Below are 24,590 nucleotides of genomic sequence, written 5' to 3'. Positions count from 1 at the left end.
CTGAGAGCTCTCTTCTTATATCCCGCTCATTATTTGAGAAAGGCGGGGTCGTCGAGCTTCAAGGGGGGGTCGTCGTCGGGCTCCAAGCCGCCACAAATGGCTGGCTGGCTTGGTCCAGTGTAGAGTACATGGTCGAATCAGCTCCGAGCAGTGGTTGCACTGGCCACATTTTGGCCGCAGGTATGCAGCAATTCTGCATCTCTGGCGACTGTGACTTCTGCAGTCACTCAATAATGGCAGATTTAAGCCCGATTGATTTGGCATAAATACGCCCTGCATGCCCCGAGATGTATGCCCTAAAGAGTCTGTGTCAAGTTCCTCCGAGCCCATAACCACCAGCCTGTCTTAAGCTTCTTACATTGTGACACATACAAGTCGACATGACGGGCGTCGTAGAAGGAATCGAAGTGGTATCTGGGTTGGCCGGCCTCTTCAACACGGCCATAACCTGGTTCGACTACGTCCTCGTTGCCAAGCAGGCGGCTCCGCGACTGCAGTCGCTGTTGGTGAAACTCGACGCCGCGCAGCTGCGGCTGACGCGCTGGGGCAAGGCGGCCGGCCTTACAGGCTCGCAGATTGAGGATGAAGAGTCACTGAAGAGTTCAGGCTCGTTCCAGCTCGACGAATCGCAAGAGCAGCTAGCGGTCGTGACGTTCCAGGCCGTGGCGGATCTCTTTGAACAGTGCAAGAAACTTTGTCACCATGAGCGCAAAGGCAAGAGCAAAGACGACCCCAGTGCCACAGGGAACGAGGTCAGCCCATTTGGCACGGTTGGCCTGAATTGGAACCCCATGCACCGCTACCTTCATGGGAAAATGCGAGACATCGCCGACGGCCGCAAAAATAAAGTCTCGGTCGCGCAGCGGGTCAAGTTCGCCATCTACAAGAAGGAGCATCTCGAGAAGTTCATCAAAGATATTAACGATCTTATCGACGAACTATATAAGATCCATGAACCACCCGTGGAGGAGCAGGAGGAGCTCGGCAAGGAGGAACTAGCGAAGTTTCTTGAGGTCCTGAAGGAGTTGGATGTCGCTTCCGACCGCGATCCCCTCATACGCTCTGCTGTGCGGAATATTCTCAAACAAGAGGCAAGTAGAACTTCATTTAACCTTGCCGTTTGATATACATCGCTTACATATTACGCAGAACATTGCTACTACTTACAATACGGAGAGCTCCACAGTCCAGAATATAGGAAATCATCAAGGCGGCCAATATACAATGACGGTTGGGGTCGATGGCAGCAAGAAGGGGCGCTAGGTTGTCGGCAAGTGCGAATACACATAGCCTAGAGAAACGTCGCAGGCCACTACAGTGGCCCGACATAAGAATATTGCTAGTTAGCTGGTAATATAGTGTGTTTTAGCTACGGTCTCTTATCCTCTAGACGCTCGGACCCCACGATGCGACACACCCCACAATACAATATGTGCCTACATTACACCTACACCACAATATCATGTCTAGATCATCCATTTGTAGGCCAAATTCTATAGAACAAAATGTAGACTACATGTCACAACCTTAACATCGGGAACGGTGGAGCGGCGTAACCAATCAGGAGAGGGCCTGGGTTGTGCCGCAGTGATGAGCGAAGTCCAGCACAAACGCGCACGAGCATCCAAGCGTGATCCAGTCGCTCAGCTGAACCCTCAGCAAAACGCATTCCTTGCGTTGGCACACAGATGATTATTATTTTGGCTTTAAAGATCGGAGTGGTAAGTGTCCAGAGCTATGCTTCATGATCATTCCGCCTCAGAGCCTGAAAATACGAGCTCGATGTACCGAAGTACGTATACTTTTTACCGCCCGTTTTATTTTCGATTTTTATTTTCTGTCGGCGCTTAATGCTTCAGGTTCATTGGAAGACTGAGGAGTGAGAATGTAGAAAATAGGGAGAGAAATCTTCCTCAGTTTTAGGCAATATGTCTTCCAAAATCAGCATTGGATTTCCCTGGAAATGACAGTCTGGATGTTCACAGCATGGATTTTGCGGCACGACTTCAGGTATGTCTCCTTACAAGAGCCAAATAACACAAGCTCACTACGGAGTAACTGGTTGTTGACTTGTTTCTCAGAGTTCTGCACTACTGGCTGTCAGTCCAATTGTATCGAACATCCTGCACCCCCGGGGGTGCCGCGGTGGGAAGACGCTTAGTAAAGGTTGGTACTCTTTTACTTTTCACACATCATGCAATGGCTCCGTGGGGACACCTACGCAGAACATGCTGACATCTGAAGTCATTGGATACTGGGAGGCATGGAACGACAGGTCAAAATGCCACCAGACAAGCGCTCGTGATTTACCAAGTAAGCTCGTCGCCGTTCCGAGTGCTGTGTTTGACCACACAGTTGACAACAGATGCCCATCACAGTTGACGGCTTGACACACATCAACTATGCCTTCGCCTACATCGACCCTTCCAGTTTCGAATCACCACTATGGATGCACAGACACCGGCGAAGACCTTTCAGGATGTTGTCGACTTGAAGGGCATCAAACCCTCGCTTCAGATATATGTGTCCATCGGTGGAGCAAGTCTTGACCTTCGTACCCCCACAGCAGTAACGTGTGTCTAATGAGCTGACGAACGACAGTGGACATTCAGCGATAATGGCACAGCAGCACAGCCCGTATTTGGCAACATTGCCCGAACTGCTGCCAACCGTCAGAAATTTGCGCGTGCCTTACTCAAGTTCATGAATCAGTACGGCTTTGACGGTGCTGATCTTGACTGGTAAGCTTGTGGTTCACATGTCGAGATGAAAAGCATTAACATCTGAAAGGGAGTACCCAGGCGCACCAGACCGCAGAGGCAAGCCGGATGACACCAAGAACTATGTCGAGCTGTTCAAGACGCTACGGGAGGCATTTGACAAGTCAGGTAGAAGGCTGGGCCTCACCTTTACTGCCCCTTCTTCGTACTGGTACTTGAAGTGGTTCGACCTGCCAGGCTTGATGAAGTATGCCGACCGGTTGAATCTGATGTCGTATGACCTGCATGGAGTGTGGGATGGAGACAATCCGATGTAAGCCGAGTCGCTTTCCTGTTTCCGCATTGGTTTGTGCGAGGCGGATAGCCGTTTTCTTGCTGACATCAAGCTCCACGGCGGGAATATTGTTCAGGGGCACACCAACCTGACCGAGATCAAGCTTGCCTGCGAGCTGCTTTGGAGAGTCAACATCCCCCCATCCCCAAGTCGCGCTCGGTTTCGGATTCTACGGCCGAGCCTTCATGCTCCAAAATCCCTCCTGCACGAAACCTGGCTGCCCCTTCAAAGGCGGTGCCGAGAAAGGTGTCTGCACCGGTACAAGCGGCTGTGAGTTGTCATCAAGGTTGAACCAACATAGATAGACCAAGCTAACAAAACCCCCTGCCTACTACCTACCGAAGAGACCTTGCCCACTACGAGGTCCAAGACATCCTCGCCAAGCAAAACAAGAAGAAGCGTGCCATCCAAGTGATTCACGACAGAGAGGCCGCCGTCAAGTACTTCTCGTGGGACAACGACCAGTGGATCTCGTTCGACGACAGGGAGACATTTGCGCAAAAGGTCAAATGGGCTGACAGCCTCGGACTGTCCGGTTCGCTGATCTGGGCGTCAGATCTCGGTGACTATGATAACAACGCGCACAAGACCTTGACGGGCAATGAAAAGCTTGAGAAGCGAGGGAGCCTGAAGCCCGTGAATGACATGGAAAAGGTCATCGCCGATACCAGTTCGTTTCTGGGGAAAGGCTGTGAGATGCTGGACAAGATTGAGGAGGATATCACAGCTTACAAGGGGGCGCTGGAGTTGAAGACGACGAAAGAGCTTGTTGGGTATGATGCTCATGGCTGCAAGGCCAAGAAGGTGAGCCTGAGTTCTCTCTCACGCAAAACCAAGCCAATCGTTTTGGGAGTCTGGTTTGGAGTGGGAACTGACTACCTAACTGGGTAATTTCCAACAGGGAAAAACATGCGGCGAACCTATCGTCTGTCCCATCTCGGCTGGGTTCAAGGACAAATGCATGTGGCGCGGTTCAGGGGGTGACTGCAATGGGCAGTGCCGCGAGGGCGAGATCAAGATTGCCGGATCCAGCTGGGGTGGCAGTCCTGGCGAGTCTGGCACCAATCGATGCAGCCGTGGTGGTAAGCAACTGTGCTGTCAGGTTGGGCTAGACAAGATCAACGACGGGTGTTACTGGACTGAAGGATGGTATGTTTGGTTTTTTCCGGGAGATCTCCATTTCCCTTTAGGTGCCTGTGTCTGTCTGGTGCCAACTGACACAAAAGCCGCAGCGGCAAGCACTGCAAGGCCGACGAGGAAAAAGGTCGCTTACGCCACCGAGATTCATGAAAAGTGCTGGAAGCACGATGAGTCGCTCAAGAAGCGCCTTCATAACAAGGGTGGCGAAAGAGAGCTCTCTGCTGTGAAGTGAACGAAGAGCCACTGAACCCGGTTGCTGAATGCAATTCCGAGATTTGCTCTGTTCTGGATGGTGGGGGGTGTTCGGACCCAGACGAAGGTGAAACGGATGATGGTGCCGATTATCCCAACGGAGATGGGCCCAGTAGAGACACGTTGGCCGTAACCAGCCGTGCTATTGCTGCGGGATCATCCGCGGTTCGCAGTCAGACCTGGTACGCCTACGGTCCCGAGTCCTTGAGCGACAGCGATGACGAGGTCAACGACACGCTCTCGGATCATACAGGCGTGGGACTCGAAGCAAGAGCCCCCTCAAGCTTTGGAGTCCGAAGGTCAATGACAGTCGCGGTCAAAACACTGGCAGGAGTTCCAGTGCGGCTGGCATCAAGGGTGCTGGGAATCTGATAATGAAATCCATGAAGTACAGAACCGGCCCGGGGACTTTTGAAGGTTCCGGATCCGAGTCGCTGAAGTTGAAGGCCGGCTTTGGGATGCCCAAGGACGTTTGCGCTGGCACGGTGGCCCAGTGGTGGAAGCCAGACAGCCTGCCTGCACTTGCCGGAAAGCTGAGATATGACGCTGAACATTTGGTTGATGTAAGTTCTGTGCCGAAGGACGCCCGATAAGTTTCCGCTGAGCATTCTCGAAGTAAAACACAGTCAGTTCTCAATCATGCCAGCTTGGGCCCGGACAGGTTTGACCTCTGGCGAGTTCAATCCGCAAGTCCTCCTGGATGTGTGGCACAAGGCATATCCGGAGAACATCCACCTGCCACAGCTCGGCGCCATTGTCACAGACGTCAAGGGGTGGACTCCACTAGTGACACCGAACGACCGCATGTTCACCATCATGGGATCAACAGCCTTCCGAACCGGCATGTCGGTCCTCCCGAACGACATGAACAAGATCAAAATGGCGTTGGTGCTCGGGAACAAGCCAATGGCCCCCGCCGTGTTTCAATCCTTGATGCGACAGGTGATGACGACAACTTCCGACATGCAAGCAGCCCAGAAGATCTTGGGGGTCATGCAAAAGGTAGCTACATGAAGAGAAATCAACATGAAGAGGCAACCACTGATCCGTCGCTCATTCCCTCAGACCTTTGGCGTTTTCTCTTACATAAACTCTAACGATCTTGCCCTGTCTTGGGAGATAACCCGCGCCACCCTTGCCCGCGAGCTCCAACTGCTCGAGTCTTTCATGGGCTTAACAGGCGCCCTCGAAGTCTGGCGCCAGCACGAAGCTGCCGTGTCTTCGCGCATGCCAACAAAAGCAACCGAGTATATGCTGTATCAGCTTCGGGAAATCAGCTCGAACCTAGGACCGGGCTAGGGGGCAAACCTTGCCACTAATGAGGCAGTCAAAGAGCTCTATAACACGGCGACAGAGCTGAATAAGCTGATGGATCCGAAGCTAGGGAAGCTGGTTTTCCATTATGATATTCCAGTCCAGGATTAGTCGGAGGAAGCCAGGTGGGGATCATTGGCGGTGTGGTGCTGGGCGGCGTGTGATTGATGGCCGGTCTACATAGCCTAGGTAAGTAGTTCGTGTTTCTCTTGGAGGAAGGTAGGTAGATACTTGTGAGCAAACCTGAATCAAACGCACCTTGGTGGTGTACGATTATTCCGGTCGTTCGATGGTAATCATCACTGGAAGCCTTACCTCGCGTGTCGTACTGCAACTTAAAATGCCAGAGAAGATGGCACTACCGCCCCTCCCTTAATATCGACCCGTTTCCCAGCGCGCAAAGCCTGCGCTCCCGAGTGTTACAGCCCTGTGATTGACCAGATCGGACCATGAGAAATACGCACAGAGCTGGGACAACCAATGCATTAGGTACCTCACCCATCAAACTTTGCCCGAGTGAGCCCGCGGTTCTTGCGTGCCTCTCATTCACCTCTCCGTCAAGAACCGCACACGACATGTTCAGGTCATCACTACCATTCATTCCAATGAACTTCTCAAAACGATACACCCTCCCCTCTCATGCCCTTGTCCTCAACCTCCCACCCAAGCGTCCGAACCCTCTCCGCACATCAACCCTCATCACCAGAAACCATCCCTCCCCCCCACCATCCAGAAAGATGACCTCCTCCTCCCTTCTCCCTCCCGGCCTGGAAACCCTCCAAAACCAGCTCACACACCACCCCACCTCCCCCTGGGGCCTCCCCATCTACCGCACCACTCACTCGCCCCTTTCCCAAACCGCCTGGCCAACCTTCCTCTCCCTCCTCCAAACAAACGTCAGGTCCACCCTACGAGAAATCTACCACCTCCCCTTCCTCGCCAGATCCCACTCCCAACCGATATTCTCCGACTCGGAGAAATACGTCGGGCTGGACACCCACGCGTTAAGAAGCCATTTCGACAAGTGGGTGTCGTCGGAACAAGCTGTTCCCGAGGGATCATCAAGATGGGAGTACTGTCTCACGGCGGATGACATCTGTCTTGAGTCGATGGATAGGGGGGAGGATGTTGATGCCGGTTGTCAAGCGGGGGTGGGTGCCGGCCGAGGAGGAAGGAGGTGATGGCAAGAAGGAGGAGGGGATGTTGTGGGAGGATGGAAAGACGGGCGAGCAAGGGGAGGGTGTGGGGTGGATGTATATTTATGTTGGGGAGTATGTTGGGATGTGTGATGTTTTGGGGCAGGGTGAGGAAGGGTGGTATTCGGTTTATGTGAGGTCGCCGCTGATGAGGGATACGGATCCGTCGGGCGAGGGGGAGGTGGGGAGATTGCCGGGGTGGTGGAGGAGGAGAACGAGAATGGAAGGGTGAAGAAAATGTTGGGGAGGTAGGTGGTGGGGGCGGGGGGGGAGGGGAAGAATGTAAACGCGGATTTTTTTTTTTGAGTTGAGGAACTCACGGGTGGGATATAAGCTTTTCGTTGCTGGTGTGATTTCATTGAAGGCTAACTAACTACTTGCTTATGTACATGTGTCGTTACTATAGTCTAGGCAAGGGGGTATGATAGGGGAAACAAGATGAAGCTCTTTTCCTCAATCCCTGGAGCCAGCCCAGTTGCGAGACCCTTAGTTGCCATCATCGGGGAGGACGAACCGCTTGAGGAGCTCCTCGACGGTGTGGTATCTCTTTTGATTCCTGTTGCGGCCGCCCCTGCCTCTGCCTCTGCCGCTACCACCGCCGTTACCGTTGCCGTTGCCGTTGCCGTTGCCGTTGCCATTACCGTTGTCATTGCCATTGCCATCCTCAACAGGGAATGGATTCACGCCAGCGTCGGGATTGTCGTTGCCGGTGTTCCCGTTGCCATTTCCGTTGTTGCCGTCACCATTCTCAACAGGGAACGGAGTACTGCCCAAAGCAGCAGTAGGCTGCGCACCAGCCGTACCCGTAGGCACAATCCTCTCCGTGTTGATCGTCGGAGTCAAAGTAGGAAACTCGGCAGAAACGGTGCTCAGCCCAAGGATAGCCTCGACAGCAGCGAGGTTTTGTTCCTGCTCCGAAGAGCCAGCCTTGGCGTTGGCATCAACAGCGGCGGCAAAGGCGGCTTGGTTAGCCGAGGTCTGAAACTGGGCTGCTTCGAGCGTGTCGGCTGTGGTGATGTCCTTGGCGGTGTTGATAGCGGGCTCAACGTCGATTTGTTGGACCGCGAAGCATCCTTCATGACAGTGTCAGTACCTATGAGAGCTGGACAGAAGAGGGTGGGAAAAAGGGGGGAAATCAAACCTCCAAAAGGCCCCGCCTGAGCAGCATTCCTGCACCTAACCGTACACACGTTCCCCGTCGAACCACCGATGCACTTCATATCATCCGGCATGGTCACCGTGATAGTGAACTCCTGCTCAGCAGCCTGACTAAGTCCATTCTGTCCAGGGATATTGTTGCTCACGACCAGCTCGTGGGACATGATTCCCGAGTTGGACCCTTCGTCCAAGTCGCAGGTGTAAGGTCCTGCGCCGTCGGCGTTGACCTGGTGGATCGTCACTTCGACGCTGGAGCCTTGTCTCACGGCCGTGACGGCGCCTTCGGCGAGTGCGTTTTCGGTCACGGTGCCGACGTCGATGTTGCCGTTGAGCTTGGTGCGGCCGCAGGAGTTGACGGTGCCGGCGGCGATTTCGGCGTCGCGGATGATGGTTGTGTCCATCTGGCAGGGGTTGATGGAGGTGCAGTTGCGGGCGATGGCGTCGTTGACCATGAAGCCGACGGAAGGGGGGGAGTCGGCCTCGCCTTGGGCAGCGAGGATGACGCCGTGGGCGGAGACCAGGGAAGGGAGGAGGAAGGCCGCCAGCGGCAGGAGGGTGTTTCGGGTAGAAGGGAGGTACATGATGGTGTTTTTTTGTGGTGAGCAGGAGAATAGTGGACAGTGAACGAGAGGCGCGGTGTCGAACCGGTGGAAAGATAGGGGTATCACAAACGAGGGCAAGGCCTCAGCCTTGACCGGGAGGGAGAAGAAGAGCGAACGGGGATGAGGAGAAAAAGAGAGTCTGCCAAAGTTCTGCCCGGAGCTTTACCGACAAAAATGAAGAGAGGAAGGAAAAAAAAAGGGTTTGGTGAAGAAAGATGGTTGTCTTTGCCAGAAAAAGAAACAGGAACAAGGAAAAGGGAACATCAAGATATAGTGGTGTGATTGCACGAATACGGTCCCATGGTGGAGTTGATCTGACGGGAGCTAAAAACGGTTTGAGCTGGTAGGGGGTGCCCAAGGCCTTTGGTTCATTGTCGAGTCCGGGGCGGCATGATCGGGGGATCGTTGAAATCGGAGTCGATGTTGACCTGTTCCGGCGCTGGCTTCGGTAGAAATGCTACCCGGGATGTCAGATCGAAGACGGGTTCCGGTGTCTCATGGCGAGTCAGTGTGTGATGGTGACCCGAGTGTGTGGTTTCAAGGCCGGGATTGTATCTTGACATCCTTGTGACAGTGTCTGTCTTTTTGTTCTCATGAGGCTAGGATATCCCTCTCGGCGAAGAGATGAGGTTTTGGGAATCTTTGGGATGGTGTTTCAGAACTATGTCGTCTGATCAAGTGGCAAAGAGTCTGGTGAAATGACGCCATAGCTCTGTTGCACGGATGCAGGTGGCACAAAACACTTCCAGGCCTCTGCCAGCCTGTCCAGGCTCAGGGTCGCAGAAAGGAACTTGAAGTAAGATAATAAGTCTTCAAATCTCCCCATGTACCTTATCCATATCCGGAGGAGTGCAGCAATGCTTGGATAGAGTCGAGATAACTAGATATTCGACTCATCTGATTTTTGAATCCCCTTGGTCCGATCTTCGTATGGCAATCTTGAACTTGGATTGGCCAGTAGAGATTAATATTGCTTCTTCGAAAAACTTGAATTGGTTCCCTCCACTCATCGCTCAACATAAAGAAGAGACTGCTATAGAGACGAAGTAGAAATATTCCGCCAACCGGAGAATTACAATCACAAAGTAGCTTTTCCCACAGATCCCCGCAAACATGCTGCATCAAGGACGACCGGCCGATGGGTAAATAGCCGAAGTAGAAATAGATGCAAGGCACACGTGGGAATATGGATAAAGTGCCCAGAACCTGGGGAAATAGCCGGTGAGTAGCGCCATGCCTGATGGCGCAACGGACAAGGCGCAGAATGGTCAGAGGTGTTGGTTTTGGGGTGCGAGTGCTACCAGGAGTTGACGAAGTAATGTCTGTTCCCAACTTTGGGCTCGTATCAAGGGAATTGTGACCGCGCGCTTATGCAGGTTTGATAGATGAACGGGGTGTAATAGTCAGGACCCCATACTGTAGTGTATATTGGACAGACATAAAATCCCAGGGGGTACTTATGCTGGAATGATTGCACCCTTCAGCTTCTCACTTGACCCTCTTCAACCTCACTCGATTGGGCTGGGCGAGACCGACAGACACGATGTATCCAACCGCCTTCCTTTCCAGTCTGCTCCTCCTTGGCGGCGCGTCTGCCTCGGAGCTGGAGTACAGACAGGCGTCAACAATCACAGTCGATCTCTCGCGCACGTTCCAGACAATGGACGGCTTCGGAGCCTCGGAGGCTTTCCAACGAGCCGTGACCATGAAACGGTTGGCGGAAGACCAACAGCGGAAGTTCCTCGATCTCATGTTTTCAACCACCAAGGGCGCGGGGTTGACTATTCTGCGCAACGGTATTGGTTCCAGTGTAGACATGAGAGACGACTGGATGGTGTCGATCCAGCCACGGAATCCTGGTGGTCCTTCCGCTACGCCGAACTATGTGTGGGATGGGAGCGACAACGGTCAGGTCTGGGTATCTCAGGAGGCGGTCAAGACCTACGGGCTCAAGACAATCTATGCCAATGCCTGGAGTGCACCGGGGTACATGAAGACCAACAACAACGATGCCAACGGTGGGAGCCTTTGTGGTGTGTCAGGGGCAAGCTGTAGCAGCGGTGACTGGAAGCAGGCTTTTGCCAATTACCTGGTCCAGTATGTCAAGTTCTATCAGCAGGAAGGTGTCGAGATTACCCATTTGGGCTTCTTGAACGAGCCTGACTACACGTAAGCTTGTCCAATGGCTTCAGAGACGTCTTGCTTGCTGACAATCTCTCAGTACGAGCTATGCATCTATGAGAAGCTCAGGCACTCAGGCACAAGACTTCATCAGGGTACTCAGGCCGACGCTCGACCGGAATAACATGACCCACATCATCATCAACTGCTGCGATACGATGGGGTGGTCCGTCATGAACAGTATGCTCAACCAGATGAGATCTGTCGAGGGTTCCATGGGTGTTGCGACTGGACACGCGTACACGTCCGGGCCTTCTTCGCCTTTGTCGACCCGTCACAAGGTAAGGCTTTTAAAACTCTCCAGTCGATGGCGTGGCTAATCCCGAATAGACATGGATGACGGAAGCGGCAGATAACAATGGAGCCTGGACCAGCTCTTGGTACTCCAATGGCGGTGCCGGCGAGGGATTGACGTGGGCTAACAACATTTACGGTGCTATCGTCAACGGTAATGTGTCAGCCTATCTGTACTGGGTTGGTGCGCAGGACAGACCCAGCAATACCAACAGCAAGATGATCCGGGTGGTCAACAGACAGGTTGAGCCGTCCAAGAGACTGTGGGCATTTGCCAACTGGAGCCGATTTGTAAGGCCGGGCGCCGTCCGTGTTTCAACATCGGGTGCGCCCTCAAATGTCAGGACTTCTGCCTTTAGGAATGTCGATGGTACGGTTGCTGTTCAGATCATCAACAATAACAGCGGGAGCGCGAGGACCATCAGTGTCAACATCGCGACTGTGGGGGCGGGGAGTTCGTTTGTGGCAGCTGCAGATGGAGTGGCCGCCTGGGTGACGGATGGTAGCCGCGATTGCGATCAAATTGCCGCGACCTTGGACGCGTCGGGGAGGACAATGTCGGCCAGCGTGCCACCGCGGAGCATGGTGAGCTTTGTGCTTCGTCCTGCTGGGAGCAAAGCAATAGCCTAAAACATTAGATAAGGCCTGTAACTACGTCATCCAACTCCTTTCAACACCAAGCATGTGGCTTAACTCGATTCTGGCCACAGGATGGCAGTGAAACCCAGACGACCCCATCACATACAAGCTTTCTGACCGCAAGGACACAGATCTCCCGCCGCAGGCCAAGACGCAGATCGTGAGATGCGGCCCGGTCACCGGCCCTGTGTCTCCTCGCCAGCAACCCGCGGCCCAGCAGAAACACAAGATCTGGCGGGGTGGTTCTGACGAGCGAGGCTTCATCAGGACGCACCCCAACGGCACAGCAGGCACAACATCCGCCCCCTGCCATCTGTTGCTCGCAGGTCACCACCACAGGCCCAATGTGCCACAGTCTCGATCGTTCCATCTGAGATCCAAAGACTGGGAGCCGTCTCTCCGCCAAATGCGGCCGGCAATATGCAGCCTCCAGACGTTCATCACTTCAGGATACCCAGCCCATCTTCCCGATCCAAGTTTCCACCGCAACACCGACTGAATCCTTCTTCGTCACACAAGCCCGATATCAAGTCCAGTGGCTTTGCATTTGCTGTCAGTAAACTTGAGATGATCCCGATTTTCGACCCCGATTGATGCCCCCCTTTTGCAACATCGGCCAGCATGGGGAAAAGTCCGAGATCGCATCCTGCATCTAAAGTACCACAATGATCTTGCTATAAATGACAGCCTCGTCCAAGATTCTGTCCCCTTTTTCGTTCTCCTCTTCAGGATACTCAGGCAGTCATCTTCACTTCTAGTCCTTCCTTCAAACCCTTCATAGATCTTTCGCTCCTTTCGGCTGTGCCGTCCCTCATTCCTTTCACGCACCATTCAAGACTTGCCGTTCTCTTTCCACATCCACACTCCCACAAACATGCACGCCCCCACCCTCGCTCAAGCCCTCGCCGGCGGTCTCCTCGCCGCCGCATCTGTCGCCGGCTTCACTGGCGTCGACACAAGGGCCATCACACTTCGTTATGCAGTAAGCATTTCTGTTTCTCCCTTTTTCCCCGTCAAAAAGCTAACCAAACATCAGGGAGCCCTAGTAGCAGGAGCAGCCATCCCGGTTGCAAACGCTGTCCCTGCCCCTCAATATGCCCGCGTCCTTCGTGCCAGGGGTGTTGGCAAGGCTACTGCTCCTCGCAGCGCAACGAGGAGAAGCCAGACCAAAGCTACCCGTGTCAAGGCCCGTGGAGGAAAGGGGAAGAACGACGACGGTGATGATGACGACAATGGTAACGGCAATGGCAACGGCGACGGCAACGGCAACGGCAACGGCAATGGTAACGGCAATGGAAATGGCAATGGCAACGGTAATGGCAAGGGGAAGGGCAATGATGCGGATGCGGATGATGGTTTCGATGATGATGATAATGGGCGTGGAAAGGGGAAGGGCAACATGGGTGGTGGTGGTGGTAATGGCAATGGTAATGGCCAGGGAGGAGGCGCCAACGGTGGTGCTGATGCCAACGCCGGGGCTGGGGCAGATGCCAATGCCGGAGCCGGAGCAGATGCCAATGCCGGAGCCGGAGCAGATGCCAACGCCGGGGCTGGGGCAGATGCCAATGCCGGAGCCGGAGCAGATGCCAATGCCGGAGCCGGAGTAGATGCCAACGCCGGAGCCGGAGCAGATGCCAACGCCGGGGCTGGGGCAGATGCCAATGCCGGAGCCGGAGTAGATGCCAACGCCGGAGCCGGAGCAGATGCCAACGCCGGGGCTGGGGCAGATGCCAATGCCGGGGCTGGGGCAGATGCCAATGCCGGAGCCGGAGCAGATGCCAACGCCGGGGCTGGGGCAGATGCCAATGCCGGAGCCGGAGCAGATGCCAACGCCGGGGCTGGGGCAGATGCCAATGCCGGAGCCGGAGCAGATGCTAATGCCGGCGCCGGTGTCAATGCCGGCGCTGATGCTAATGCCGGAGCTGGGGCTGATGGCGGCATGAACAGCGGGAATGTTGGTGCCGGAGCTGACGCCGGAGCTGACGCCGGAGCTGTCATTACCCCTCCCAACAACGGCACCCTTGCTGCCAATGACACCCTTGCCAGCAACGACACGGCCAGCGCCACTGACGCCTCGGCGGCATCAGCCCTCAAACGCGGCGCTGCGGTCGTGGATCTGACTGCCCACATGGAGTAAACTACCTGGTGATGGGGCGTTTCGGGGAGACCAACTGGCACATGGTATACATGGAACTCGGGCACGGAACACGCTGGTACATTAATTGATATTGAAGATGTAGTGGGCATAGATAATAGAATTGTACATACTGGATTCTCAAACCTCTTGCGGACAGTTGTTCTCTCCTCACATGGTACCATGTCATGGGCAGAAACGAGTCTTTCGACGTACCCGTGGATTCCGCCACCAAGAAGCTCCCAAGAAGTCGAAGTATACCTTCTGCCGCATGGTCGAAGGCTTCAGTAACTACTGGAAATATTAACGAGGCTGACGATGTTCAGAATGATGTCTGGGTATCTGAACTCCTTAGCTTAATCCCTCCTCAAAATAGACCATAACACGTCAGACCGACAGAAAACATGGTCGGATGAGCCTCAGACTTTATTTACAAAGTCTTGGTGAAATCTTCAAATCTCAAAAACCGCCATGTTTATTTACTTCGGTTGCCCTGCACCACCATTGTGGATGAAGCCGTTCCCACATCGGCTTCACATTCCCCGCCCCACGATCAAACACCCAAAATCAATTTATTTACATCTCCAATGTTACCACCCGCAAAAACAAACCCGTCACCATCCCCCGGCACCCCTCTCGACTCCCAAAACCCTGACGTTAACACGCCTACCGTGCACGGTCCACACCCTTTTCATTCCCATCCCCCCAAAACACCACAGACACCCATGCACCCAACATCACGAAAACATCAACCCCCAAACGCCCTCGCTCCCTCTTCCATCCCTTCCCCCGCCCACAAAATGGCCCCACACACTCCGTAACAGCTTAAAAATAACCTCACATCAGACGAATTTATATTTTCGGCCTTTTTGGAAGCCCGTAAAAGCCCACAAACCCCACCAAGATGGCGATTTCACTACCCACAGTTTGTGTTTTTTTTTTTTTTTTTTTTTCCAGTTGTAGGAATGTGCAGGTAACATTCCAGCAAACAAAGTCGAAGGCACCTCTAAACGAGCGAAAAAATGGGGTGTGTGAGCTCCAACTTGCGGGGTTTCCGGCGCAGGGGCGATGAGGGCGGAGGAGGGATGGAAATGGGGGGGCGAGGTTTACACAGCGGAGGAGCTAGAGGGGTTTAGGGAGGAATTGGCGAGGGAGTTGGAACGGGAGGCGAGGTTGGTGAGGAGGAAGGGGAGGTGTTGCAGGAAAGAGGGTGAAATCCGGAATAATGGTTTGAATATTCATAGAGATATGAGCAGCAGGAGCAAATACCGCGCAGCGACGGCCACCGACGGAACCGCCATGGGGTCCCGGATGTACTCCTGCGTCGAATCGAGAAAGAAAGGGGGAGACAGAGGCACCTAGAGAGCAAGGGCGAGAATGAGAACGAGAACGAGAGAAATAGAGAGCGGGGGAGGACTATGCAAGTACTTACTGGCGAGGCATAAATGAATGTCAAAGTCTTGGCCACCCTTCACCATGTCACCATTTACAGCATCCAATAGTTGTGGTAATCATTCATTGTTCTCTGTTCTGTCCATGTCAAAGCCAATATGCCTCAACATCGTGATTTAAAAAAAGACCGAGCTCAAACTTTGCAAGAAGTAGCCCAAAAAGGCAAACCAGAAACGCCAATCTAACGAGAACGCCTCAGAACACAACAAACGCCATGAAACCCCTCAAACCTGCCACCACGTCGAAGAACCCCCCCCCCACCACTGTCAAACCCATCCTTACTTTGCAACCAGAGCCCTCGTCGCCAAAATATGCGTCGCCAACGCCCTCAGACTCGCCGCCTGCGTAATCGTTGTCAAAGCTAGCTCAACTGCCGTCTCCCTCCTGATCCAGTTCCTCAGCTCAACCGACACCAGAGAGTCCAGCCCGTGCGAGCTCAGCGGCGCGTCAGGTTCAACCTCGTCCCTCGCAATCATGGTCATGGCCGACACCTTGGTAATCAGCGCCTCGGTCAAGCCAACCTGCGGGTCAGAAGCCGTGGTCCAAGAGGCAGTAGATGCCGCACTGGCAGCATTCTGGTTCTCGGCATCGCCGCCCGTCAGGTCTGTGTGCAGGCGGTCTTTGAGAAGAATTGGGTGCGAATACTTCCAAGGGATGTCATGCAGCGGCTTGCCGTGGACGTGGAGCTTGTACGCGACGGCCTTGCCCTCGGGGCTGATGAAGGGAGAGTCGCGGCCCTGGCTGATGGCGCTCGCGACAAGAGTGACGATATCCTGCATGCGGATCGTGCCACCGAGGGTGATTTGGAGTTTCTCAGCTATGCCGTGGTCCGCAACATAACCCACGCCCAAGACGACGGGGAGGGAGATGGACACAGTGTGGTGACCTTGCTCGACGCGGAACTGAGAGAAGGCGTCGTAGAACGAGGCCGTGCCAGCGTAAATGCTCTGACCCGGGTTCCCACCGTCACCCAAGAAACTCGAAAGCGCAATAAAGAAGTCCAGCTTGGGCAGCAACTCGTGCAGGTTCCAAGCTCCTTGGACCCTCGGGCCAGTGATGTACTTCCAGTCGTCATACGTGGCATTCAGCATCAGCTTGTCATTCAGCACCAAAGCGCTGTGCACAACACCCTTTACCGGGGGCAAGCCCTCCTCCCTCATCGCCGCCACAACATCCTCCAGCGACTCTCTCGACCCAACATCACAAGCATACGCCCTGAACCTCACATTCTCCGACTCGGCATACTTCTTCAGCACCTTTTGCACCTCAGCTCCCTCCGGGCCACTGCGCCCAAGCACAACCACATTCTTGGCCCCAGCGTGCTCCACCATCCAGTCCGCCAGCCCAAGACCTATACCTCTCGTGCCACCAGTCACAAGGTAAGTAGAGTTGGGATCCAACCTGGCAGGAGGTGACGGCCTAAGCGCGCTCTCGGCAAGCACCTTCTCCTCCTTGCCAAAAGTAACGACAATCTTTCCCGTGGTATCACCAGTCTTGAGCTTGCGAAGACCGTCGGCAAACTGAGAGACGGGGACCTCGGTCACGGGGTGGATAGGAACCACGACTCCCTTTTGCAGCAAGCTGACGACCTCGCCAATGACATCTCTCAGGTCATCCGGGCGGTGTTGGTGCAAAGCGCGGAGGTCGACGGTGCTGAAGGTGGCGTTCCGTTCAAAGGCTTTCATGGAGAGGTTGGTGTTTTGAAAGGCGTCCTTCTTGTTGATCTCGACGAAGCGGCCAAAGGCGGCCATGAGAGACCATGTTTCTTGCAAGAGTTCGCCGGTGAGAGAGTTGATGATGACGTCCACTCCCTTGCTGGCCGTGGCGCAGAGGATGCTGTCCCTGAACTGTGGGGTGCGGCTGGGAAAGATTTGTTCCTTGGGGATGTCGTAGGTTTCGTGCAGGAAGGCCCTCTTGGCCTCGGTGCCAGCCGTGACGAAGATGCGGGCACCGATGTGCTGAGCGATGACAATGGCGGCCTGGCCGACAGCACCGGCGGCGGAATGGATGAGGACCGACTCGTTCTTTCTGAGACGGGCTGTGTGGACAAGAGCGGCCACGGCCATGGTGTAAGCAAGCGGCAGGGTGGCAGCCTCGATGCTGCTGAGGCCAGCGGGCACCCGAGCAGCATGCCACGAGGGAAGTTTCTTGTACGTGGCCAACCCGCTGCCCTCGAGTGACAAGAAGAACACTCTGTCTCCCTCTCTCAGGTGCGCCACCTGATCGCCAGTCTTGACAACAGTGCCGACCCCGTCGAAACCAGGAGGAGCCCAGGGAATAGACCCAAACACGAGATTGAGGTCACGGTAGCTCAGCCCTGCCGCCTCGGTCTTGACGACGATCTCGTCGTTGGCCAGCGGTGCCTGAAGAACATCGGTGCGCCTGAAGTAGATGGACTCAGGGCTCCCAGCCGACTCCATCGTCATCTCCAAGCCGCTGTCGCCAGACCAGATGTTTTGTACCGATCTGATGGCAACACCTTGCTCGATACCGAACTGCTCCTTGAGCTCCTTTAGCGGGCGCATGCGCCGCTGGTGGATGAGTCCATCACGGAAGAGATAATCCCGATCCTCTAGCGCGTTGACCTCGGGATCCGCAAGCACCCTGACAACCTTGAGGATGGCATCAATGCCATCAGCTCTATCGGCCGTGCAAGGGATCCCCTCCATCATGAGGATGTGCTTGGGCTCACTCTCCAACCGGACAGTCCTCAAGATACCCTTGATGGAGTGAACTTCCGGAACCGGCGCCGCCTGGTCTTGCTCGGGAACAACCCAAAGCATGCCCTTGTTGTGAATCGCAAGACTCTTGATGGTGTTGAAGGTGTCCTCGTCTACCTCCTTGAGAAGACTGTGGCGGGGAGAGTCAATGACGACGACATGGGCATCCTCACCCTCGGCGTCAACCTCGAGGAAAGGCTTGATTGTCGTGACCAGACCAAATTCTTCCGTGATGGCGTCGGCAACAAGCTGGGCATAGTCGAGCTCGTCGTCATCCATGAGGGGACCGGCAACCGTAATCTGAATCTTGTCGTCGTCGTCGCCGACCTTGCCGATCCTGCTCGACATGAAAGCACTCAACATCTGCTCCGGCTTGCCAGGGTGATCTTGATACAGCACATCAACTCCGGTGAAACCAGTGTCGACGAGAAGCCTGTTCCAGCTCTCCAGCGCAAGCAGCGGTCCCGACTCCCGGTCACGGTAGTCATCCTCGGCATACCACCAACCCGGCAGCAGCGCAAACGGCAGCGTGATGGGCGCGTGCCTGTTGGCCTCGAGCAGGATGACCTTGCCTCTCGGCTTCAGCAAGCTCCTCACATTCTTCATGGTGGTGATCATGTTGGCCGTCGCATGCAGCACGTTTGCCGCAACGATCAAATCGTACTCGCCCAATTCGAACCCCTGCTCGACCGGATCCCGACTGATGTCCAACTTTTCATACGAGATGCGGTTCAAATCCGACCACCTCTTCAACTTGCCGTCGCGGGCGTTCTCAAAGAAGCCGCTCGAGATATCGGTGAAGGTATAACTCAAGAACGCGCCCTCCTCCCGGTCTTTGGACAACTCCTGGAGAATCGGCAACGTCGTGCCCGCCGTGCCGGCACCAATCTCCAAGATCCTCATGTTGGGCTCCAGGTTGCTGAGGTCGTACACCAGCTCCCCAACCAGCTGACTAAAGTAGGCGTTTGAAACATCAGCCTCGTAATGCCGAGTCAGCAACCCATCCTTGAGCATCACCTCCAGCGGCTGCACCTCGTTCCTCAGAATCGGCACTAGTTGCTTCCCAATAGCGCAGAGCAACTCCCCCTGGGCGCTGATAGCCTCGACCCTCCTCACCAGCCCGACCGGATCCTCAATCTCTGGCCCTTCGGCATCCACAATCCTCCTGGCCCACTTCTTGAACTTGACCAAATGACTCGGGATAGCCGACTCGTCATCCCCAGCCGTCTCGACGAGCGCCTGGTCCACGAACCAACACGCAGCCGCGTGCAAGTCCCGCCCGCCCTCCATCTCCTCCTCGCTGATCCTCTGGGGAGCAAACCGCCTGAGCTGCTCCTCCTTGGGCAGCAAGTCGAGCCGAGCAAGCAGCTCGAACCGCCAGTTGACGGGCAGGCCGTTTTCCGGTAGCTCATCCTCGTCATCACCCGACTGCAGCGCGCGGAACGTGACGGTCTCCCACTCGACAATCGGCTCCCGCTTGCCGCTCTCGTCATCGACCACAAACGCAGCCACGCTCATCAGCATCCTCCCTCCCTTGGCGTCGTGCTCGAGCAGCCTCGTCACAGTCTCGATCCGCTCCGACTCTTTCCCAAGAGCGATATGATTCGACACCCTCAAGCGGTTCACATGGTTGGGCATCAGCGCCAGTCTCTTCCAGTCAATCTCGCTGAACGACCCACCGCCCTGCAGAAACCCATCGAGCGTTGGCGGGTCGGCCGTGTAAGGGGAGCCGTACTTGCTCAGCAGATCAACCTCTGGTCCCAAGTCGCGAAGCTTTTGATCAATGACTGTGAACTTCTCCCCCTTGCGGTAGCGGGTGGTGTTCCGGAAGGACGGGCCGTAGAGGGTGCCCTGGAGACCATCTGCCGCGTAGACAACGCCGGGGTCGTGCTCCTCCAGCGGGGTCGCCTCAGCGCGGTGCAGCAACAAAAGAGACTCTTTTGTAGCCGGGCTCTCGGTAGGAAGCGGGACGGTCTCGGCTTCGATCTTGCCGTAGCAGTGCGTAGCCCAGGAGTTGGTATCGCTGTGCAGGATCTGCACCTCGAACGACCACGAGGTGGGAGAGTAACCGGCTGTACTCGTAGAAGTAGGCTTGACCTTGGTGAGGAGATCGACGTTTTGTTCTTCCTCGACTTGTAAGCTGCGGACAACGTGGATGTCCCTCAGCACAAACGCCTCTACGGGGGTGCCGGGGGCGACGGCGCGCCGGAGGGCCTCGATCGCGCAGCCGAGGTAGCCTGTCATGGGGAAGATGACGACACCAGAGACGTTGTGGTCGCGGATCCAGGGGATGTCGTCTAGGCTGAAGAGGGAGCGGTATGTGCGCTCCTGGCCGTTGGCGTTGCCGCTGGAGGCGGCTTTGCGGCCTAGGAGGGGGTGGAAGGGCTCGCCTGGGAACATGAGCTCGTGGGTGTGGCGGGGCATGATCTCGTAGCTGGTTGACTTGTCCCACGCGTAGGCTGGGAGGTCGGTGAGGACCTGGGCGTTGGTCTTGTCGGTTTGGTTAACGGCACCAAGGTCGGTAGGGATGCCAGAGGTGAACAAGCCGCTTGCAAGGTCCAGCAGCGCCTGGCTGCCGTCTACCTTCCTGACCAAAGAAGGGAGGTAAGAGAAGGACTTGAGGGAGAGATCCTCGACCGTGCGCTTGATGGGGTTCTTCAAGGCCGCGTGCGGGCCAATCTCGACAATGATATTAGGTGTCTGGCCGGTCTTGACATCCTGCTGTTGGGAGAATAGCTTGGTGATGGCATCAGAAAACCGAACAGGTCGGACAAGGTTGTTGACCCAGTACGACGAGTCAATCACAGTTTCGACCCGGCCAGTGACCGAGGAAACAAAGGCCGGCTTACTGTCGTCGTTCTCGACAACGACAAACTCATCCTCGTAGTAGGGCTGGATCGCCGCGCGGTACCAATCGGCCACCTCCTCCATATGACGAGAGTGGTATGCCAGGCTGACCTTGAGCCGGCGAACAAACAAGCCTTGCTCGTCCGCGGCCTTGTGGATGGCCTCAATGGCAGCCATATCGCCCGACACGGTCACGCTATTGGGACTGTTGATAGCACCAACAGTCGCATAGGCGTCACCCACGTTATCTCGAATGAGCTTGGAGGCTTCCTCAAAGCCAACTCCCAGAGCCAGCATGGCACCAACACCTCCCTTGGACGCCAGCTGCGACGCAGCCTGGCCGCGATAGTAGGCGGTAGCAACAGCAGCCGTGAAGGAGATGAGCCCGGCCGTGTACGCGGCCGCCATTTCGCCGCTAGAGTGCCCGGTGACAGCTTTGGGTGTGACTCCCCAGCTCCTGAGCAGCTCGACAAGAGCGAGCTGGACAGCAGTGCACGCCGGCTGGCTGATCTCGGCATCGTCAACGCGGGAGACGGAAGCATCCTTGCCGAGCTCCTCGGTCAAAGACCACGTCGCCCCCATGGAGGTGAGAAGGTCCTCGGCTTGGTCAAGGGCGTCGGCGAAGACCTTGTAATGACGCAATCCCGAAGCCATCTGGGCATATTGGGCGCCTTGGCCGGTGAAGCAAAAGGCGACGACGCGGTCTTGCTTGGTTCTGGCGGGCTTTTTGGAGGAGAGCTTCTCTTTCAGGTCATCGACCGAGTTGGCGACGACGGCGACACGGTATGGATGATGTGTGCGGCGCTGGCCGAGAGTGTAGCTGAGATTCTTGGTAAAGTCGGCGTCGTCGACGCGGACAGTAGACCAGTCGGGCGTGGGGTTCTCGTCCCCGAGGAACTCGACAAACGAAGACAGGTAGGCATTGAGACTCTTGTCTGTCTTGGCTGACAGAACAAACAGCCGGTTTGGAGCGTGGTGGTGGCCGTTGACACCGTTGGTCCCGTTCGTGCTGTGGCCATTGATGCCGTTGCCATTGACATGGTGATGGCCATTGACACCGTTGGTACCATTGGCATGCCCATTGACGCCATTGGCAGCATGGCCATTGGTATAAGCCCTCAAAGCCAGGTGGCCAGTCAGCGCAGGCGACACGGGAGGTTGCTCAAGCAAGACTGCAGAGTTACTACCACCAAACCCTTGAATCTGTCAGCACATTGTTTCCTCTCCCCACGAGCGATGAGAGTGGAAGAAAACGCATACCAAAGTTGGTCACCAGTGCTCTTCTGAGCTCATTTTCGGGCCAGGCCATTGGTTTGTCTCCAATGACACGCATCTTTTCCTTCCCTTCGATGCGCTTGTTCATCTCCTCGAAGCCAGCGGTGGGAAGGATGATGCCGTGTTTGACCATAAGGATAGCCTTGACCATGCCCAGAATACCGCTTGCCCCTTCTAGATGACTGGAAACTGGTCAGAGTGAAGTTTAAACTTGAAATCACCTGAATGCAGCACTCACCCAAAGTTGGACTTGATCGATCCAATGTACAGGGGGTTTGCTTCTGTCCTGTCCTTGGCCAAGATGGCGGCGAATGCGCCAGCCTCGATGGGGTCACTGAAAATATCCAGATTAGTTTCTTGTCATGTCAGACCATCCCCCCTGAATTTATTGTGGGGCCACAGGAAAAAGAAAAACAAAAAGAAAAGAAACTCACCCGGCAGGCGTACCAGTCCCATGGCCCTCAACAACAGGCGTCTCCCCCGGGCTAAGCCCAGCAGCCTCATGCACCTTGACCAACAACCGCTCCTGCGATATCCGACTCGGCATAGTAATCCCCTCCGACCTCCCACAGTGATTGCAAGCAGACCCCCTAATAACAGCATGAATAGGATCCCCATCCCTCACCGCATCATCAAGCCTCTTAATCAACAGACAAGCACCTCCCTCACCCCGCCCAAACCCAGCAGCCTTGTGATCATAAGAAAAGCTCTTCCCCTCGGCCGACAGCGCCCCCATCTTTTCCAACGTAATCCACAAGTTAGGACTAAAACAAATAGCCGAAGCCCCCACAAAAGCAGCCTCGCACTCCCCATTCCTCAGCGCCTGGCAAGCCTGATGCGTAGCATAACAACTACTCGCGCACGCCGCCTCAATAGCCACGCTCGGGCCGTGCACATCGAAAAAGTAACTCAGCCTATTGGCAAACATGCACGCCGCAATCCCCGTCGCGGTCCAAGCAGTCGTCTTGGCCAGATCCTCCGCCACGCGGTGGGCGTACTCTTGCGAGCCGCAAGCGACAAAAACGCCAATGTTTTTTCCCGCAATGTCTAGCAGAGACTGGCCCGCGTTCTCGGCCGCCTCGAGAGCGCACTCGAGCATCATCCTGTGCTGCGGGTCCGAGTTCTTTGCCTCTTCGGCCCTCATGTTGAAGAAGGCGGCGTCGAACTGGTAGATGTCGTCCGGGAGGAAGTGGGCGCCGTTGACCTTGAAGCAGCCGGGCTTGTCGAGGCCGGGGGTGTGGAAGGCCTGCTGGTCGAAGCGGGTGGGGGGCATGGTGCTCCAAGCGGATTTGGCTTGGGAGAGGTAGTCGTACAACCCCTTGCGGCCCACGCCTGGGGCGCGGTAGGACAGGCCTACGATGGCGATGGGGGTTGGGTCGTTGAAGGGTGCCATGTTTTGTTAGAGAGAAGGGTGTGTGTACCGTTGAGGGTTGGTTGGGGTGGTGGAGAGTAGGAACAAGTGGATGGAGAGAGGGGGGGGGGGGCAGGTTTGATGATAATAGAGATCAGGGCGAAAGTCAAAGCGGCCCAAGACGAATTTATATACTTCTTTATACCACGTCTGTTCCTCGAGATGTCGTTCCCAGAGCCTTGATAGTCAGGGCCCGAACTCCCCACAGGAAGAAGACACACAGGATCAAGGTACCTTACCTTTAGATAGGATAGGTAGCAACCATGCGCCGCCCAGCCCAATCAAGTGGATGTGCTTACGCACCTTTGGCGTCTCGGATGAACTCTGTGACGGTCGAGCAGCATCAGTAAAAGCCCAGTACCTAGTGATGTGTGAGCTGGAAGGGATCACTACCTTGGGTAGGTACCTAGAACGTGAGACGGCCTTCGCCTCGAGACAGAAACATACCATACTCCAGTACCCCACGAATGGATATTGATAATTCCCCACGAATACCCAGCATTGGCATTCTCAATATCTTCCTGCACTCTGCATCCTTTGACCCATGTCGTCAACCGAAACATTGATTGTGCCCATCCTTGAACCGGTAGATATCACCAAAAAAAAAACACCATCAGCTCGGGCAACCTTTGTCCCTGATGCCGGGGGGTGAAATAAAAAATACCATGCTTCAAGCCATGCGGAATTGTCGGATCAGCATGTCACCCTTCGGGCAGAATGTGGTGGGAATAGGACTTACACGGCTTGCCGGTTCTAGATACCCTGAGACAACAACAGCATAATGGTGTCATAACTCGCCATGCCGTACCCCCCCCCTCCGCCCCATCCAACCCGCACCTTGAACTTTGCCCGGAAACAAGTTACTGAGATCACGTTCACCAACAAGCCAAGACGTAAGCATCTTATCTCTTCCATCCATCC

At 55.3% G+C, this 24,590-nt stretch overlaps 7 protein-coding genes across 7 annotated transcripts; 5 read left to right on the top strand and 2 right to left on the bottom strand.

Annotated features, from left to right (window-relative positions):
- Nucleotides 1-122: 122 nt before the first annotated feature.
- Nucleotides 123-1,124, top strand: QC762_0078480 (uncharacterized protein; the record flags this gene model as incomplete). The annotated part of the gene is made up of 2 exons (XM_062883876.1): nt 123-180; nt 376-1,124. The coding sequence occupies exons 1-2, from the start codon at nt 129-131 to the stop codon at nt 1,122-1,124; spliced, it is 801 nt and encodes a 266-aa protein (XP_062741919.1). The 5' UTR covers nt 123-128.
- Nucleotides 1,125-2,445: 1,321 nt separating this feature from the next.
- On the top strand, nt 2,446-3,037 carry QC762_0078470 (uncharacterized protein; the record flags this gene model as incomplete). Its single annotated transcript, XM_062883875.1, has 3 exons — nt 2,446-2,573; nt 2,613-2,741; nt 2,791-3,037. 3 exons carry the CDS (start codon nt 2,446-2,448, stop codon nt 3,035-3,037), a joined length of 504 nt encoding a protein of 167 aa, XP_062741918.1.
- A 202-nt stretch (nt 3,038-3,239) lies between these two features.
- Nucleotides 3,240-4,426, top strand: QC762_0078460 (uncharacterized protein; the record flags this gene model as incomplete). The annotated part of the gene is made up of 4 exons (XM_062883874.1): nt 3,240-3,324; nt 3,401-3,858; nt 3,956-4,203; nt 4,303-4,426. The coding sequence occupies 4 exons, from the start codon at nt 3,240-3,242 to the stop codon at nt 4,424-4,426; spliced, it is 915 nt and encodes a 304-aa protein (XP_062741917.1).
- A 1,783-nt stretch (nt 4,427-6,209) lies between these two features.
- Nucleotides 6,210-7,188, top strand: QC762_503785 (uncharacterized protein; the record flags this gene model as incomplete). Its single annotated transcript, XM_062890796.1, has 2 exons — nt 6,210-6,832; nt 6,867-7,188. 2 exons carry the CDS (start codon nt 6,210-6,212, stop codon nt 7,186-7,188), a joined length of 945 nt encoding a protein of 314 aa, XP_062741916.1.
- A 254-nt stretch (nt 7,189-7,442) lies between these two features.
- Nucleotides 7,443-8,695, bottom strand: QC762_503780 (uncharacterized protein; the record flags this gene model as incomplete). The annotated part of the gene is given in 3 exon segments (XM_062890795.1): nt 7,443-7,579; nt 7,598-8,029; nt 8,098-8,695. The coding sequence occupies 3 exon segments, from the start codon at nt 8,693-8,695 to the stop codon at nt 7,443-7,445; spliced, it is 1,167 nt and encodes a 388-aa protein (XP_062741915.1).
- A 1,564-nt stretch (nt 8,696-10,259) lies between these two features.
- On the top strand, nt 10,260-11,821 carry QC762_503770 (uncharacterized protein; the record flags this gene model as incomplete). Its single annotated transcript, XM_062890794.1, has 3 exons — nt 10,260-10,885; nt 10,938-11,178; nt 11,228-11,821. 3 exons carry the CDS (start codon nt 10,260-10,262, stop codon nt 11,819-11,821), a joined length of 1,461 nt encoding a protein of 486 aa, XP_062741914.1.
- Nucleotides 11,822-15,037: 3,216 nt separating this feature from the next.
- On the bottom strand, nt 15,038-23,651 carry QC762_503750 (Type I Iterative PKS; the record flags this gene model as incomplete). The annotated part of the gene is made up of 5 exons (XM_062890793.1): nt 15,038-15,322; nt 15,397-22,179; nt 22,244-22,440; nt 22,497-22,592; nt 22,693-23,651. 4 exons carry the CDS (start codon nt 23,649-23,651, stop codon nt 15,695-15,697), a joined length of 7,737 nt encoding a protein of 2,578 aa, XP_062741913.1. The 3' UTR covers nt 15,038-15,322; nt 15,397-15,694.
- Nucleotides 23,652-24,590: the final 939 nt, after the last annotated feature.

The sequence above is a fragment of the Podospora pseudocomata genome, chromosome 5 (genome assembly GCF_035222375.1).
Source record: "Podospora pseudocomata strain CBS 415.72m chromosome 5, whole genome shotgun sequence".
In the NCBI taxonomy this organism is placed as follows: domain Eukaryota; kingdom Fungi; phylum Ascomycota; class Sordariomycetes; order Sordariales; family Podosporaceae; genus Podospora; species Podospora pseudocomata.
This window is presented reverse-complemented; position numbering and strand designations above follow the sequence as displayed.